The following is an 18,232-nucleotide window of genomic DNA, read 5'->3' as shown; positions in this document are numbered from 1 at the left end:
AGGATAAAACTTATTGAGTTTTGAAGCAGTATGTAAAGCACAAGGCACGGTAACGGTGATTTTCAAAAACCCAATTCTTTTTTGTAAGTTTCAATGGTCTATAGTGGTCAGTTCTGTCCGTGTAGGGATGATGGAAGTAACTGGTGAGATATACTGTTAAGAAATTGAATCTTTCTGTGAGTCATGTGTATACAGTTGTGTCAGTGTCTTTTTAATGGGCCCAATAAAGATTTTAGGCGGCGCAATCCGTGCAGGCCCCCCCTGTGGAAATACCGCCCCTCCTCCCGGTAGTCACACCACTGGCTAAGGGTGAGTACTAATTACTATAAAATTACAGCATGCTTTAGTTATCGCCAATGACGGCTGTGACTTCTGAGGGTTAATAAACAACCATTATTAAGCGGTAAATGGTGGGTATTCAGTAAAGGACATCTTCAACGAAGTCCATAACGGATGCACTAGATGAGCATCTTAAAGTCAATTTCTTGCAGATTAAAAAGCAAAAAAACCTGAATGCCAAGGTATTAATTACGTTCACCTAGGGAGAGGGTCGCTTATTCCTGCTGAGAAAAAGAAAGAGAAGACTGTATTTCTACAAATGAAAATCGACAGCACTGACCTCAATTTATGCAAATATATTCCATTATACAGAGGAGCTACTCAGGCCATGCCATGGGCTGCTCTTGCTTCAAAGAATAGGCCTGCAGAGAGAGAATATGCTTTGTGGGAGTGCATCGCATTACATGGTGGCACTGAGTTACTTCAGCTCACTTCAGAGCCTCTGAAGGCATTAGGGTTATTGATAAAAGGAACGGCTGGATATATGAGCCAGTGAGCTCTGAGCGTTATCTTCTCTTTCAAGAGCGTCAAAATGTGCTGTTTTCTAATATCATGGTCAGCGGATGCCTTCCTCTCACGAACTACTCACTGACCTAAACACTGGCAGCCAATGAGAGAGCAGATCCAGCCTTACTTCATCTCTGAGCCTCTGCAACGACATCATCATTACGCAAGCACTACACACACAGTGCTATTTATAGCAAACACACTGCTTGGGGCAGCGAGCGTGGGACTAGATCACCCAGCACAGGAAAAGCAAATAACAGGTCACATTTCTCCTGAATTGCTAGGCAACATGCTGGTCATACTGTTGCAATTGCACTGAAATTTGTGCAATTATGGAGATCTTGTGGTGACACACTGTGGGAAGATACTTAGTTACTGATGCAGAATGCAGGTATGCTATAGCAGTACTGCGCAGTAGGCTGGTATGCCATACGTTATAGACTATGTTTTCACATCCTGAAGAGGAAATTCCATGAATTTTTCGAAAGTTGCAATTTTTTCTGTTTTAAACACTATGCTTCTCAGCACACGCTGTGTAACTTTACGTGGTCTGGCACTTCGTGGCTGAGTTGCTATGGTTCCTAAACACTACTTTTCAATAATACCACTCACAGTTGATCGTGGAGTTTCTAGAAGTAAAGAAATTTTGTGAAAGGACTTGTTGTAATGGTGGCATCGTATTACAGTACCACACTCAAATTCATTGAGCTCTTTAGAACTTAATTCTGTCACAGATGTTTGTAAAGGCATACTGCATGACTAGCTGCTTGACTTTATACATCTGCAGCAATAGGACTGAATGAAACACTTGAACTCAGTCATTAAGAAGTGTCTACCAGTACTTTTGTCTATATTGTGTAGTTACAAATACATGCTCTGATGCCTATTGTTTTGCCACGGTTTCATGATAAAGATCTATTTTTTTTACTACTATAAATAAATTCTAGTCCTTACACTAAAAACCTTATGTTTAAAACCTTATGGCTTGGTTTTCTAATGGGAAAAACTTAATAGTTACCACTAGAGACCACTAATTACGTGTAGAACACCTTTAAATTCCATTAGAAAACCATTAAATGCATGTACAATCAGGCCACCATAAGGATCCATTGTCAACCCACCAAGAAAACACAAAACGCATCACAAAACCATCAGGAACCCCATACAAAAATACTGGCTTCAAACATATGACATATATTAGCATATACGAACTTCCCTTACATCTAACTAAAATTTGCCACATATAGATGTGAAATATATATCAGCATATATATCAGCTTACTTTAATTTTCAAACATGGGGCATGTATGTCAGTCAAATATCAACTTATAGAAATGTATGTAACATATATATTTAACATGATATGATAGAAAATTTAATTTGACATATTTTACCTATATGTGCTAGCTTTATGTTATATGATATTTTTATGCATTTTCTTTGTTTTTTCCACATACTTTCTAATGTAATGTAAAGTAAAAAATAATAGTAATATAATTAATTCTAAAAACATTAAAAAAAAATCATTAAACAAATTACAGTATTGTTTCCTGACAAACTTAAATCATTTAATATTTTATAATTAATATCAAACAGACAAATGCAGTTATAGCAGTACTGGGGTGTACATCCTCATACATATATGCCCATCTTTGATGCTTACATATATGCATACAACATTTATGTACATATTGCTGTTGTCGGGATAAAACCTTATATCTCCATTTTTGTCATATGAGTGATATAATATGAAAATGCCTGTCACTCTTTACATTGTTTGTAAATTTCATGATGATTGGACCAAAAGAAATGTCCCAAACGACTTGGAAAAAACATCTGATTCCATTGATTTACATTAAAAGTAAAGTGTGTGTTTCCTCCTCCTGTGAAGTTACCATTTTGGAGATACTAGGTTCTGATCAGACAACAGCGATATATTCTGTGATGTATGCCTATCCCTTTATGATATATGTGCGCCATACATCCGATTTCTGGATGGGACCAACTGGCACTGTTAATGGTCTTCTCATGAGAGAATACAATGCGCCATTTCACATCAAACCATTCTGAATAACTCAAAATTTGAATTATTTAGTTATGATTTAGTCATGAACATCCAAGCATGTCACTTTTACAAAGGTCTCCGTTCACTCGCTGTAAAGAGTCACATAAAGCATGAGGTAGGCTAATTACGTCATTTTTATTATTATTACTGTGCCATTTAGACAGCTATATGCAACATGTTTCATCTGCAGTAGTGGAAATAGGTGTAATTTATAATAATCATCTAATTATTGCCATGATATTGATTATGATTGCAGCAATTTGCCTGTTTGTCTGTGCTCCCACAAATATTTTCTTAGAGTCAACAACGTCTCTAAACAATATTAATTAAACAGACACCGTGTGCGTGAAAACCCTCGTGTTTATTGTTTAACACTGTGTAAAGCGCCACAGAGGCTGATCTCAGAAGTCATTTTAGTGCATCTGTTTAGGTTTTTCTGTCCACTGTCAACAACGTGTGACGTAATCACGCGCACAGAGAGCGGAAACAGAGTAATCGGAATTGCAGGTCCGGGCTTTCTGACAGTCTGCACACATTTGGATGTAAAAACACAAAATGACATTTTAGAAGATCGCAGCATGTTTCCTTTTTGCAATAAACGACTAGAAGGATGGAAAGTAATCTCACCGCACACATGAGAGAACTGTAACATGGCTAGCAGCAGGTGAGTCATGTACACAGCGATTTTCTAAGTCCGTGTTCAGTCGGTTCCTTGGGCGTCGAGCCCTTAAATAAATAAACGCATTAAAGATCATTACGTGTCGTGAATCTGCTGAGATTATCTGAGATTTCGAAATGAAATGCCAAGAAAATATTTTCGCCAAAACATTGCGTGTTGCGTCTCATGAATTCCTAGAGCGCATGTGCACGCATCGTGGAGGATTGTGGGAAATGTAGTTTGTCATTGTGTTCCTTAGAAAACTGCTGCTCTGCTGTAGAACGTCGTTTCTCTCCTTTTCAGTATGAAAATTGAAGACAAATTATGCACATCTAAGTGTTTCATCGGGTGATACTTGTGCTGTAGAACTGCTTTTAATGAGTGTGCAGGCTAGCCTTACCTTGCTTTTCTCTGCTCCTGTTGTTTAATCTCTTCAAGTTGAAAATTGGGATGCAGTGGCCAACATGTCCAACAAAGAAGCTTCAGAAGGAAATAAAGGGTAAGAATTTAACTCAAACTAAGGGCCAAACACTGCAGAATCAATACTATGAATGACAAACCTGAAATAGGCCTTAATTCTCAGGACTGGGCAAAATATTTTAAAAAGAAGTGATGGCTGAACACCAACTACATTGTCCTAAATGTATTCAGTAACATATTACATTATAATACATAAAAAACTAGCATATGCAGAATACATTTGGAATACATGCTAATACTTGCCAGACATCATTCACAGACATCTTCACTACTGAGGAGATTATTAATTTGATAATCTCTTAAAGAGTTTAGAAACACTAAGATAAATACCTGGCAAATCACATTGATTTATCAGTTTACTCAGGCTTTAGCAGAGCTTAGAAACACTGGGATTTATAACTGGCTCATCACAGTGATTTATTAGTCTACTCATGCTTTAGTAGGAACTTCAGTGTTTTTAAAGAAAAAAGATTTATAGGTAAATATTCTAAGTATTCTTTTAAAATTGTAAAAAGTAACTATTATAAATGCTGCTTTAACAAAGTGTAACTTGGACTGAATATAGATACTTAATTTTATAAAAAAAAAAACATTTTTCACATTAAATGATAATAAATAAGTAAAACCACGTAATACAGTTGTGCTGTTTTTTGCAGGAACATAGTGTTGGACAGCAGCATACTGTGGAATAAAACTGTGATAAACATAAGTCTACTTTTCCCTTTCTCTTCCTCCAGCTCACACCAGACGCAGCTGTATGTGCAGGTTCCCTCAACATGCCTGCCAATTGTTTACTCCCCAGAGTATAACATCACCTTTATGGGTCTGGAGAAGCTCCATCCTTTTGATGCTGGCAAATGGGGCAAGGTCATCCACTTTTTAAAAGGTAACCCTGCCTAACATTAGCAGCTGAGGGAAGAGATTAATCTATAATCCATAATTGATTAATCTATTTACTATAATTTGATCAGTTTACTAGTTGAAGCATTATTTTTGTAAGGTTTCTTCTTTTATGATGCAGTGGAATGCTGGAAGCCATATCACCCACATGCTTCCTGTAGGGTACAGCAGTCTGTATGAATGACAGTGTGTATCACACTGTGTAGCATTAGAGAGAGCTTTTGTTTTTTAAGCTTTGAAGCAGTTATCTTCATGATAATAAAGCATATTATAGTTTATTATTAATTATTTCTCACTGCTTGTTCTAAGAAGTTTTCTTTTCTTTGAATAGTGTGGATTCTAAATTTTTAATTTATCATTTACTTTTATGTCTGTAAGTAGAAGAGGAGATCAAAAACTATTATTTGAATTTGATAAAAAGTTGTTGTTGTGTATATGGTCTTGTTTTGGTCTTGTTTTGTAATATTTTAGGAATTTCTGGACAGTAAAACCAAAAAACTAAATCAGAATTGCAAACCCAAATCTGTAAATGAAATGTAAATGACTGTAGATTAAATATAAATGTAATTATGTTGGCTGGACAAAGCCAGTTTACTGTTCTTTGTTTTATTATTCAACACTTTTTTTGTACGACTTTCAGAGGCTGCAGTTTTCGAGCTAGAACTATGACACTTTGTGGTTTTTGGACTGATCGCACATACGGTTTTTCTACAAAACGGGAAAATTCAAAAGTAACTGCTGCAAATGATATTACCCAGGACATCTCCCACACTACCCCTCATAAACATTACATACAGACTCACAAAGATGCTAGCACACATATGCATATATATTAGCAACCACCAGTAATACAATAGCAACAGCCTAGCAACACCCTAGCAACCACTTGGGATAGCATAGCATCAGCTTAGCAACATGTTAGCAACCACCTGGGATTTTATAGCAACAGCTTTGTTAAGGCACCTTAAAGTTTGTTCACAATCTTTCCCCTTCTACTTAATTGTGCAACTATGTACTTCAATATGTAATTCCATAGTTGTATTTGAATAGTGTTGAAAATTGAAAATAATAACTAGTAATAAGTAATACTTATTGGATAAATACTTAAGGGATAAATTAAATGCTACATTGATTGTTTTCCATTTGTTGACAAATCATTGCAGGCCTACTCTATATATAATAACACGATAAGAATTCTGAGTCAGTACTCAGAGGAGTTTGTGGGGGAGGTGGTTGTAAAGACAGTAGAGGAGGGAGTGATGATGGAATGGAGGCAGCGAGAGGAGGCAGGCAGAGATAATGAGGGAAGCTGAACCCCAGCGGGAGGGGCAAAAGGTGCAGGTAAAGTCCTTCGGCTTTGAGCACAAGGTCAGAGGAAGAGTGCAACTCTGGCAGCGTTTCAGATAAACCCGTCAGCAATAAAGCCTCTTCTCCTCATGGCCTTGTTTATCAGCAAAGCACCACACCATCACGACTCTTTTAAGCCATCGTGGAGATGTCTTGTTAAGCTCTGTGTAGTGTAGTTGTAGGAAAACTTTAGGCAAGTAATCTCTCATTTAATAACAGTTCACATCTATGTAACCCTTAGAGGTCACAGATAGCGCCAACGGTAGCTAAAGCATTCTGTAATTTTATATAAATGATTTATTACTCATGTCTCATTGAGACTCTAAACTATTAGTCTATACCACCTTTGTTTTAGTGTATTGCATATAAATGTAATTCATAACATAACTATGTAATAAATCATACAGTCACACAGCTGTTGTAGTGGTATGCAATTGTTTAGATACCCCTGGTCAAATTATGCTTTTTCGATTTATTGCGTGCACAGTTAGTTTATTTGTAATTTAACATATTAAAAAAAAACATAACATGTGGCCTGTGCAAATTTTATCTGCTCTTTTTGGTGTTTTAATACTGTATTTTAAACAAATAATTAGGAATTGTGCACTAAACCTTGCAGAAAATATATCATTTTTAAGTTTGTTTCATGTAGAGGATGTGTTGGCATATTTTCACTTTGAAGATAAACAAAATTTGTAATTTGACGAGGGATGCTTAAACTTTTGCATTTCTCCAGCTTAAAATCCCTTTAAGCAGAAATCTCCATCTGATGTCTTCACAGAGGAGCAGTTCATCACAGATGAAATGATCGTGCCAGCACGGGAGGCCAGTGAGGAAGATCTTTTGGTGGTTCACACCAAGCGCTACCTGAACAGACTCAAGGTACAGTTGCTTTTACTTATTTTATATTTGTCGTTTTGTTTGATTGACTAAAAAATGGCGGTGCTCTATTAGCCCCCTATCTGACTGCCGTTGTTCTAAACACTGATTGTAAAAGGTTACAATAAGCTGAAGAATAAAAAATTACAGATTGAAGAAGTATTCTAGTTTTTTAATCTCTTTTCTGTCTGCTGCATCTGTATTGTACAGTAGATTACCATGGACAGCATTTTTAGGTTTCCCTTTGCTAAGACCTGAAAACTCCTTGACTCAAACCTTACTTATAATAGAAGCCAGTGAGCAGTTCTGTGCAAAATTTCAAAACCATAACATTTGATTTGCCGTGTTTAGATGAGGTTTTAGGTTGCAAATTACTTTATCTGTTATACTTCACAGCTGATACGACTTTACTGTGATAGCTTGATAGTTAGCATGATAAAGACAACATAACTAGCAACAAGAAAAATTAAAGCAGTACAGCACAGTTCTAAACCTTAAGCTTATAAACCATAGCCAGAGAAAGCAATTATTGGCAAAATTGATGTGCGCTATATGGCCAAAACGTTGACACCTGACCATCCCATCTATCTGAGCTTGTTGGACATCCTATTCCAAAACCACATTTGTTAACATGGAGCTGTCCACCTCTCTCCACCCTGTGGCTATAACAGTATCCACTCTTCTGGGAAGGCTATGCACAAGATTCTTTCAATTTACTGCAGGTCAGGGGTGCTCTGTGTAGACCACTGCAGTTTCTCCATACCAAACTCATAAATCCTTGTTTTCATGTACTGCACTTTGTGAGCAGGGGCACAGTCATATTGAAAAAGGATAGGACCTGTTGCCACAAAGTCAAATGTAATTGTTACATTAATTGCATTAATATTACTCTTCACTGGAACTAAGGGACCGAGTCCTACATCTGAAAAACAACCCCAGACCATTATTCCTCCTCTACCAAACTTTACTGGTTGCACAATGCAAATTAGCATTTGTCAAACCTAGATTTGTACGTCAGTCTGCCAAATTGAGAAGCATGCGTCATCACATTTCTACTGCTCCAGATTCCAGTGGCAGCATACTTTATACCATTCCAGCTGAAGTGAGGTAGTGTGCTGAGGTGGTCTTAGGCTTATGTGAAGCTGCTTGGCCATGGAAACCCATTTCATGAAGCTCCTGATGTACAGTTCTTGTGCTGATGCTGTTTCCAGAGACAGTTTGAAACTCGGTAGTGAGTAATGCAACAGAGAATAGTGCTCAGCATCCCTGCTCTGTGTGTTTGTGTGGTCTACTGTTGGTCTACCATTTCTTGGCTGAGCTGTTAATGCTCCTAAGTGCTTTCTTTCACATACACTTAATAGCACTTACAGTTGACAAGGGCAGATCTAGCAGAGTTTTTCAAACTCGCTTGTGGCAAAGGTGGCATCCTATGACTGTGCCACATTTAAAATCACTGAACTCTTCAGTACAACTCATTCAACTGTCAGTGTTTATCTGTGGAGATTGCATGGCTTTGTGTTTGATTTTTACCCCTGTTAGCAAATGGGTGTGGATGAAAAACTTGAACTCAGCAATAAGAATATGTTTGGCCATATAGTGTATGTTCAGACTTCTGAAAAATGTTCATCTCTGTAAGGACCAAAAAGACTTCATTTACAAATAATTTTGACTGAAGAACTTTTGCCTAAACCTCATTTATGAACTTCAGTGGCTCCCCTTTGGAGTGTCAAAAGGGAAGGAAAAGATGAAATATGGTTTGTGTTAATTGACGCTACAGATGTAGCAGATTGAGATTCAATTAAAAATGCTGGAAAATTCCTTTGAAAGCCGACATGGGTTTTGAAACAAGAAGAAATGCATCCCAAGGCCCAGTATGTAATGTGTTGGCATTTAAATAGTTCTTTTCAAATGAGCAGATTGTTAAATTCATTATGTGATGTTACTAGTCAAGCTTTTTCCATTGCCTCTTTATATTCGTCTTTTTGGATATGCTGCATTTTCCCTCATGAGTGTTAGAACAATTACAGGCAGAAAGTGTGTGCAATTAAAATGCACTGGGTTAGCCTGAAGAGGCACTGATTTCCATCCTGATCAATCAGGTCACAGTCCCCTGCAGCTAGACTTGTGCCAAGTCACTGTTTTTTCATTTTTGTAGCATGAGTCAACTGCCCTTCATGGTATCTCTGCAAGACCACTAAGTTAAGGGACTTCCTAATGGCACTGCAGCTAGCAATCGAAACCGAATGTGCATGCCCAGGGTCAGTGTGCGGCCTGCCCCTTTTCACAGCCTTTTTTCCCTGACTGTATTTGCTGATGCATGACTCATTCAGTGTCTTTTCCCTTGGTGTCTGTGTGGTCTGTGTGCTGGCTGACAGCAGAACGTCAGGGAATGAATTTTTCTTTATGCTAAAATAACTTTCTCCATCCCTTAAAGGAAGAACAAAAAACCCCCAACAAATTTACACAATTTTCTTGTATCCACAAATGTAGTCAATCAGCCAAGACATGATTGATGTTTTAAGGTTAATTCTTTAGCTTTACTTATGCTAATGCTAACAGTAAAGGGCAGCTTATACACTACCGTTTAGCATTGCACAAACTACCGGCCTAAATCAGTACACTCCTCAAACTGTGTCGAGTTGTTAAGTCATCTCTTAGAGTTCCTTGGTTTCTTACATTCTACGGCATACTGTTTTCTATAAAGAGTGGACAAATGTTCAAAAACAGTATTAGCAACCTAGTATTGCTTGTTTTTGGATATGAGAATTATCCAAAGAGGACATTCTTGACCTTTTCATAGTTTTATATTGCCATATTTCTGAAGTTTTTTGTTTATTCTTACAACTAGACCTAGTTGAGGTAAGTGTGTGATGATTTAGGTTAAGTAGGTTGCATGATGCTAACTGGTGAGGTATAGGCTTCCATTAGTTATTAGCTGCCTTAGACTCACAGCTTCAGTACAAATCAGATACTAAACATGGCTGATTTCAGGGGAAAAGGTGGGTAAATTGGACTTCTTCACTGATGCTTAAAAAAAATAGAATTATTGCATTATCATTACCAGGGTCATTTAAAGTGATTAAACTACTTGTCTAAATCATCACATACTTACCTCAAACTAACTGTCTATGTCTCAAATAGACTTTCTTATGACTGCATGACATACTGTTATCTATGAAAATGGACAAAAGTACAACTATTCATAATTACAAATCATGTTTAAGCAATAGAACACGAGAGGGAGTGTGTTATCACAAAATAACATCACGGCTGTGATTTGGTCGCAGGCACGAGCCGAAGGTGTGATGTTATTCACAATAACACACTCCCTCTCGTGTTCTATTGCTTGAACATGACCTCGAGTGTTCTATTGCTTTTATACAATGGTTAAATAAAGTAAGACATTAATAAACTGGGCCATGAACATGTCATTTAATATGTTTTAATGTTAGCAATTCCTTCCACCAAATTATAGTTCCTTAACAAGCAGCTTGTTGCGACGTCAGAGTAACGAGCTCTGCTCAGTCGCTGCACAGCTGGTAGGCCGTTCTCCAGCTCCTTGCACAACTCCTTACACTCACCAAATGGGCTGTGGATCAAATGTGATCCTTAAAGTAAATATGTTCAAATGGCTTGAGAGTCTATGACGGCTGTCAAAGTTGCTTAGCAATGGCGTCTCAGCGGTGTGATGCAGTGTTTGTGAAAAACACTTCTCAACCAATCAGCTTGTGTGGACGGAACTAACTGTTGTATGAATAGAACAATAGAACAACAATCTTTAGAAATGTAGAACTATCGAACAAAGCCTCTCCAACAGGAGAGGTCAAGGACATCCTTGGAGAATTGGGGGTTAATAAGGGTGATATATTAGTGCTGATATAACAGTGGAGAAATATGAGCTGGAGAAATATTTCACTACAAACTGGCAACTGAGCTTAAATTGTAAAGAGAGTGTCTTGTCATTTGGATCCATAAATTAAAAACATGATAATGGCTCTTATTTGTCTGTGATTTACACGCAGCTCTTCTTTCTCTGCGATCTGCTGTTCAGGTGGTGTGCATGCGCATCTCTTTGCCTTTTTCTCTGCTGTTTGAATCATACTGAGTACATCTCTGACCTTCTTACACTACAGGACTCGTGAACATTTTAAATCGTAAATATCAAACATGTTTCATAATATTAGAAAGCCTCCAGTCACTTCAGATTTTGATTGGAGAGTTAAAGATTCACTCCTTTCTCCTGTCATGCTATCAGATTATCTGCATTGTTAGTCGCTTCCAGATGAGCTCCTGATCTGGAAAATTGCTTCAGATTGTGAAAATTTGTCTCAAAGGGACCAATTGGGATTAAAATCTGGCAAAAAATAATTTATTGTAGGCCCATCTTAAGTCAACACAGACCTTTACTGGTTTCCCCAGAGAAGATCAGCCTAGTGGGCCATGAGGCTAATGTAGCCAAAAGTTAGCATAGCTTAAAACAGTAGCATCTCGGAACCTCAATTTTATACATACTACAGTGTCACACAGTGTCAAACACACATAAGCTAGTCACTTTGAGATTTCTTAACAACTTAACACAGTTTAAGGCAAGTGTGTGATCATTTAGGCAGACACAGTTTTGATTAGTAGTATATAATCATCCATTTCTTGTTAGCATTAGCCTTGTAGCTCCACTGCAAAACTAACGAAGCAAACTTCAGACACCAAACATGTCTTAGCTGACTGACTATGGAGTCAAATTAGGGTCTTTAATGGTGACGAGAAAAAAAATATATCGCAAATATAAGATTAGCATTTTGCATTTTACGTTCCTATTTTGTTTTTGCAATACTTTCCCTCTTTTGCGTTTCTTTCTTTTCTTTGCGTTTCACATTTTATGTTGCTGCTTTTTTTTTGCAATACTTTCTCCCTTTTGTGTAACGGTATATGCCTGTATACATATCAGTGTATATAGCTGTATATATATATATATATATATATATCAGTGTATATACCTGTATATATATCAGTGTATATAGCTGTATATATATCAGTGTATATAGCTGTATATATATCAGTGTATATAGCTGTGGTCCAGCTGGGCGACCGTGTGCCATGATACCAGTAAACCGAATTGCCGCGCTGTGTGACGGTGGCTCCAACTGATGACGCGGAACGTTCACGGCACGCCTTTCGCTCTTGGCCACGCCTCTTTCCCCGCCCCCACACAGAGGGTAAAACCGGAGCAAAGAAAAGAGAGAAGCGCAAAAAAAATGAGGAACGTAAAACGCGAGACGCGCAAACAAAAGAAAGAAACGCAAAAGGGAGAAAGTATTGCAAAAAAAAAGCAGCAACATAAAATGTGAAACGCAAAGAAAAGAAAGAAACGCAAAAGAGGGAAAGTATTGCAAAAACAAAATAGGAACATAAAATGCAAAATGCTAATCTTATATTTGCGATATTTTTTTTTTCTCGTCACCATTAAAGACCCTAATTTGACTCCATAACTGACTACCTTTGGGTGTAAGGTGTAAATTAGTTTTTTCACCCAACTGTTCTTTGAACCATTATGAATAAAAGCATTAGACTGTTCTCAGAAGTGGAGGAAAGGGGTATTATGACATTAAAGCTTCTAGGAAGTATCATTTCTATTAGCTGGAGGTAGTTAATCACTCTTTAAACTGCCTCTGTGTATTTATTCTTTTTCTGCATGCAGAACGATATCTTGGAAGGCTCAAGAGAGGTATATCAGTTCCACTGTGACCGAATATATTTACTTTACTCTTATTTTTGTACTGTGTAACATATTTTTGTTACCCTGCTTTACATTTTGTCATAGTTAGCATTGACACTGAGTAATTTTCAATGGCAAACTGACAGTAAAGATCCAGATATGGACATGGAACCTGATTTACCTGATTTGCCTGTGGATGGGTTGCCCAGAAGTACTGTAGCATAGACATTCTTATAAGCTATTAGAGCAAACTCTTAAAATTAACCCATAGAAGTTGCCACTATTGCCGACTTAATAAAAGCAAGCTTTCTCAACTCAAATGAGCAGAGACATTTGGTAAAAAAGTGCAAATTGTAAAATTATGACACATTCCACATTTACACTTATTGGTAGATCAAATATTTTATTATGATTTGAATTGAATGAAACTTTTTTGTTGCATCTAATTTTGGGGAAAGCCAAACATCCTGTATATTTTTGCCATATTTTTGTCATTTATTGGTGTTGAGAAGAAAAACAAGTGCAGACACGAACCTTTAAAACAAATGTAGCTATAAAAATTGATAATAGCTCTAGACTTCTAAGGGTTAATGTGATCTTAACAATATGATGCTTTTGGGGAACTGGGCCCAGGATGTTAATGTTAAGCTTTGCTTTTGTGTTATGCTTGAATTTTTGTCTCACTGGTGCATTTTTGTGCCTTGTTTGTTGTTTACTGTATTTCCAGATAGTCTGAAGTTGTAATGAATATCTATAGTATAATCAACACTTGCTTTTTAGCATGAAAATGTGTTTTCTTATCTTTCTGCAGTGGTCTTTGGTGGTTGCCACCATCACGGAAATTCCTCCACTTATATTTCTGCCCAATTTCCTGGTGCAGCGGAAAGTGCTGAGGCCATTACGCACCCAGACAGGAGGAACAATTATGGTACGTCCTTCAGAGTCATACACACACGTCCATTGTGCATTTACCTCTTGAGACCCCACAGCAGGAATTCTCGATACCTTGATAGCAGTAATGATAAAGTAAATTCAAGATGCAGATCTTTCAAAATCTTTGTTTAATGATTAAATATGTGTGTAAATCAGTGTTTTCATAGTTATGTTAGCTTACTGAATATGTACCGAAAGTGCCAAAGCTCAAAAGCTAGTGAATACTCCTACTTGTTTAATCAGCCAGTTATGTGCCAGCAGTGCAGTGCATAAAAATCATGCAGATACAGGCCAGCAGCTTCAGATAATGTTCACATCAACCATCAGAATGGGAAAATGAGTTTCATTCAGGCTGGTTTGAGTATTTCTAAAACTGCTGATCTGTGATTTTTACTCCCAACAGCCTCTAGAGTTTACACAAAATGCTGTAATAAAGAAAAAAACATCCAGTAAGCAGTACTGCAGATAGAAATGCCTTGTTGATGAGAGAGGTCAATGGAGAATGGCCAGACTGGTTTGAGCTGACATAAAGGCTATGCTAATTTAGATAACCACTCAACAACTGTGGTGGGCAGAAAAGCATCTCAGAATGCACATTAAAACTTTCGGTGGATGGGCTAAAACAGCAGAAGACAATGTCAGATTCCACTTCTGTCAGTCAATAACAGAAAGCTAAGGCTGCAGTGGGCTCACCAAAACTGGACAGTTGAAGACTGGGAAACCGTAGACTGGTTTTTTATCATTAAAAATATCCATTTGTGCTGTGTTCTGACCACACAGATGGTCAGAATTTGGCAACAACAGCATGAACCCATGGACCCAACCTGCCTAGTGTCAACAGTCTAGGCTGCTGGAGGTGATGTAATGGTGTAGGAAATGTTTTCTTGCCATGCTCTGGGCCTGTTAATTCCAGTTAGTCATTGCTTGAATGCCAAAGCCTATTTGAGTATTGTTGCTGATCATGTGCATCCCTTCATGTCCACAATTTACCATCTTCCAATGGCTACTTCCAGCATGAGAATGCACCGTCGTAAAGCAAAAGTCATCTCAAACTTGCTTCACGAACATGACAATGAGTTCAGTGTTCTTCAGTGCCCTTCCCAGCCACCGTCTCTGAATCCTCGTTTGGGATGTGTTAGAATGGGAGGTTCACAGCATAAGAGTGGACCTGAAAAATCTGCAGGAATTGCATGATGCAATCATGTCAACATGAACCAGAATTTCAAAGGAATTCTTTGCTACATCTTGTGGAATTCATGCCATGATGAATTGAGGCTGTTTTGAAAGCAAAAGGAGGCCTTACCCAGTATTAGTACAGTGTTCTTAATAAAGTGCTCTGTGAGTGTATATCATTTCAAAATCAGCAGTAGCAATCAGTGTTAAATTTAATGCTGTATTTTTCAATACAACGAGCCAAAACAATTCCCTCAACAAATTTTCTTCCTGGGGACATATTTCTGAAACACAAGAGGGTTGAGGTGTGAAGGGGAAGTGTTCTAAACCCCAAAGCAGCCTAATATTGTTTTTTAATGTTAAAATAAATAAATAAATAAAACATTTTCTTCTTCTTCTTCTTTCGGCTGCTCCCTTTAGGGGTCGCCACAGCGGATCATCTGCCTCCATCTTGCCCTATCCATTGCCTCCTCTACTTTCACACCAACCATCTCCATGTCCACCTTCACTACATCCATAAACCTTATCTGAGGTCTACCTCTTCTCCTTCTACCTGGCAGCTCCATCTCCAACATTCTTTGCCCAATATATCCACTATTCCTCCTCAACACATGTCCAAATGATCTCAACCTGGCCTCTCTGGCTTTATCTCCAAACTGCTTCACCTTCACTGTCCCTCTGATCTGCTCATTTCTAATCTTGTCCATCCTTGTCACTCCCAACGAAATTCTCAGCATCTTCATCTCCGCCACCTCCAGCTCAGCCTCCTGTCTTTTAGACAGAGCCACAGTCTCCAAACCATACATCATAACAGGACGCACTACTGTCTTGTAAACCTTCCCTTTCACTCTTGCTGCTATCCTTCTGTCACACATCAGCCCTGACACCCGTCTCCACCTACTCCATCCTGCCTGCACCCTCTTCCTCACCTCTTTTTTGCACTGTCCATTGCTCTGGATGGTTGACCCAAGATATCATCCACCTTTACAACCTCTACTCCTTGCATCTTCACCTTTCCACCTGCCTCCCTCTCATTCACACACATGTATTCCGTCTTATCTCTACTGACCTTCATTCCTGTCCTCTCCAGTGCAAACCTCCACCTCTCCAGATTCTCTTCCACCTGCTCTTTACTCTCACCACAGATTATGTCATCTGCAAACATCATGGTCCATGGAGCCTCCTGCCTGACCTCATCTGTCAACCTGTCCATCACCATTGCAAACAAGAAGGGGGCTCAAAGCTGATCCCTGATGTAACCCTACCTTCACCTTGAAACCATTTGTCACTCCAACTGCACACCTCACCACTGTCTCACTATTCTCATACATGTCCTGCACCACCCTAACATACTTTTCAGCTACACCTGACTTACATACAGTACCACAGTTCCTCTCTTGGCACCCTATCATATGCCTTCTCTAAACATCCACAAAGACACAATGTAGCTCCTTCTGACCTTCTCTGTACTTCTCTACCAACACTCTCAATGCAAAAATTGCATCTGTGGTACTCTTTCTGGGCATGAAACCAAACTGCTGCTCACTGATCTGGACCTCTCGCTTTAGCCTTGCTTCAACAACTCTTTCCCATACCTTCATGGTGTGGCTCATCAACTTTATACCGCTGTAGTTACTGCAGCTATGCACATGACCCTTGTTCTTAAAAATGGGGACCAATACACTGCTTCTCCACTCATCAGGCATCCTCTCACTCTCCAGGATTTTGTTAAACAACCTGGTTAAAAAGTCCACTGCCTTCTCTCCTAAACATCTCCATACCTCCACAGGTATGTCATCTGGGCCAACTGCCTTTCCATTCTTCATCCTTTTTAAAGCTGCCCTCACTTCCACCTTACTAATTCTCTGCACTTCCTGATCCACCATCTCTCCCCCTGTTGTCCTCCTCTCTCTTTCTCATTTTCCTCATTCATTAGTTCTTCAAAGTACTCCTTCCATCTACTCAACACTCTCTGTTCACTCACTAGTACATTTCCCTCTGTGTCCTTTATCAGCCTAACCTGCTGTACATCCTTTCCAGCTCTATCTCTCTGTTTAGCCAAACGATATAAGTCCTTTACTCCTTCTTTACTGTCGAGCCTCTCATACAGCTTATCATAGGCCTGAGGCTTTGCCTTTGCCACCATTCTTTTTGCTATGCGACTAGCCTCACAGTACTCCTGCCTACTTCCTTCATCTCTCTGGTTATCACACTTTTTCTTAGCTTCTGAATACTCTCTTGGACTTCCTCATTCCACCACCAACTTTCCTTGTCTTCTTTCCTCTGACAAGACGAAACACCCAACACATTCTTGCCAGTTTCTCTCACCACCTTAGCTGTAGTTTCCCAGTCCTCAGGTATCTCCTCACTGCCCCCAAGGGCCTATTTTTGCAATTTTTCCCTGAACCATTCTCCTCCTTCAGCTTCCACCATCTAATCTTTGGCTCTGTCTTCACTCTCTTCCTCTTCTTTGTTTCTAATCTCCTTCTACAGACAACCACCCTATGCTGCCTTGCTACACTTTCCCCTGGCACCACTTTACAATCTCCAATCTCCTTTAGGTGGCATCTCCTGCTAAGGATATAATCCATCTGGGTGCACCTCCCTCCACTCTTGTATGTCACCCTGTGTTCTTCCCTCTTCTGAAAATACGTGCTCACCACAGCCATTTCCATTCTCTTTGCAAAATCTACAACCATCTGACCTTCCGCATCTGTCTTTCACACCATACACACCCAGCACCTCTTCATCCCCTCTGTTCCCTTCACCAACATGTCCATTGAAGGCTGCACCAATCACCAATCTCTCCTCTCTAGGGACACCTTCTACCACTTCATCCATCTTACTCCAAAATTCCTCTTTCTCCTCTAACTGACAACCAACCTGTGATGCATATGAACTGACCACATTCAAAATTACACCATCAACCTCCAACTTCAGGCTCATGATCCTGTCCGACACTCTCTTTACATCCAGAACACTTTTCCCAAGCTGCTCCTTTAGGATTATCCCTACTCCATTTCTCTTCCTCTCTACACCATGATAGAACAGTTTGAATCCACCTCCAATGTTCCTGGCCTTCTTTTCCATCTGGTCTCCTGGACACACAGAATATCTACCTTCCTTGTCTCCATCATGTCTGCAAGCTCTCTGCCTTTACCAGTCATTGTCCCTATGTTCAGAGCCCCTACTCTAACCTCCACACTCCTGCCTTTCCTTCTCTCTCACTGCCTTCTAA

General features: G+C 39.0%; 1 protein-coding gene and 1 long non-coding RNA gene across 3 annotated transcripts in view; one reads left to right on the top strand and one right to left on the bottom strand.

Moving 5' to 3' along the window:
• Window positions 1–3,253: 3,253 nt before the first annotated feature.
• On the bottom strand, window positions 3,254–3,957 carry LOC108424662. Its single transcript, XR_001857635.2, has 2 exons — window positions 3,539–3,957; window positions 3,254–3,437 (listed from the first exon to the last, which is right to left on the bottom strand). It is a non-coding gene; the product is annotated as an uncharacterized LOC108424662 (long non-coding RNA).
• The window catches only part of hdac11 (histone deacetylase 11), an 80,391-nt gene continuing 65,552 nt past the window's right edge, over window positions 3,394–18,232 (top strand). Inside the window, exons 1-6 of one of the 2 annotated variants that reach the window (XM_017692826.2) lie at window positions 3,394–3,575; window positions 4,008–4,068; window positions 4,787–4,935; window positions 7,078–7,178; window positions 12,871–12,897; window positions 13,700–13,816. In XM_017692826.2, coding sequence (XP_017548315.1) covers window positions 4,034–4,068; window positions 4,787–4,935; window positions 7,078–7,178; window positions 12,871–12,897; window positions 13,700–13,816 — 429 coding nt within the window. In that variant the 5' untranslated portion in view covers window positions 3,394–3,575; window positions 4,008–4,033. The remainder of the gene's footprint in view (window positions 3,576–4,007; window positions 4,069–4,786; window positions 4,936–7,077; window positions 7,179–12,870; window positions 12,898–13,699; window positions 13,817–18,232) is intronic. The other variant, XM_017692827.2, reaches the window with a different exon arrangement.

Source organism: Pygocentrus nattereri, chromosome 21, assembly GCF_015220715.1.
Source record: "Pygocentrus nattereri isolate fPygNat1 chromosome 21, fPygNat1.pri, whole genome shotgun sequence".
NCBI classification, from domain to species: Eukaryota; Metazoa; Chordata; class Actinopteri; order Characiformes; family Serrasalmidae; genus Pygocentrus; species Pygocentrus nattereri.
Note: the sequence above shows the minus strand (reverse complement) of the source record. Positions and strands in the feature narration are given on the sequence as shown.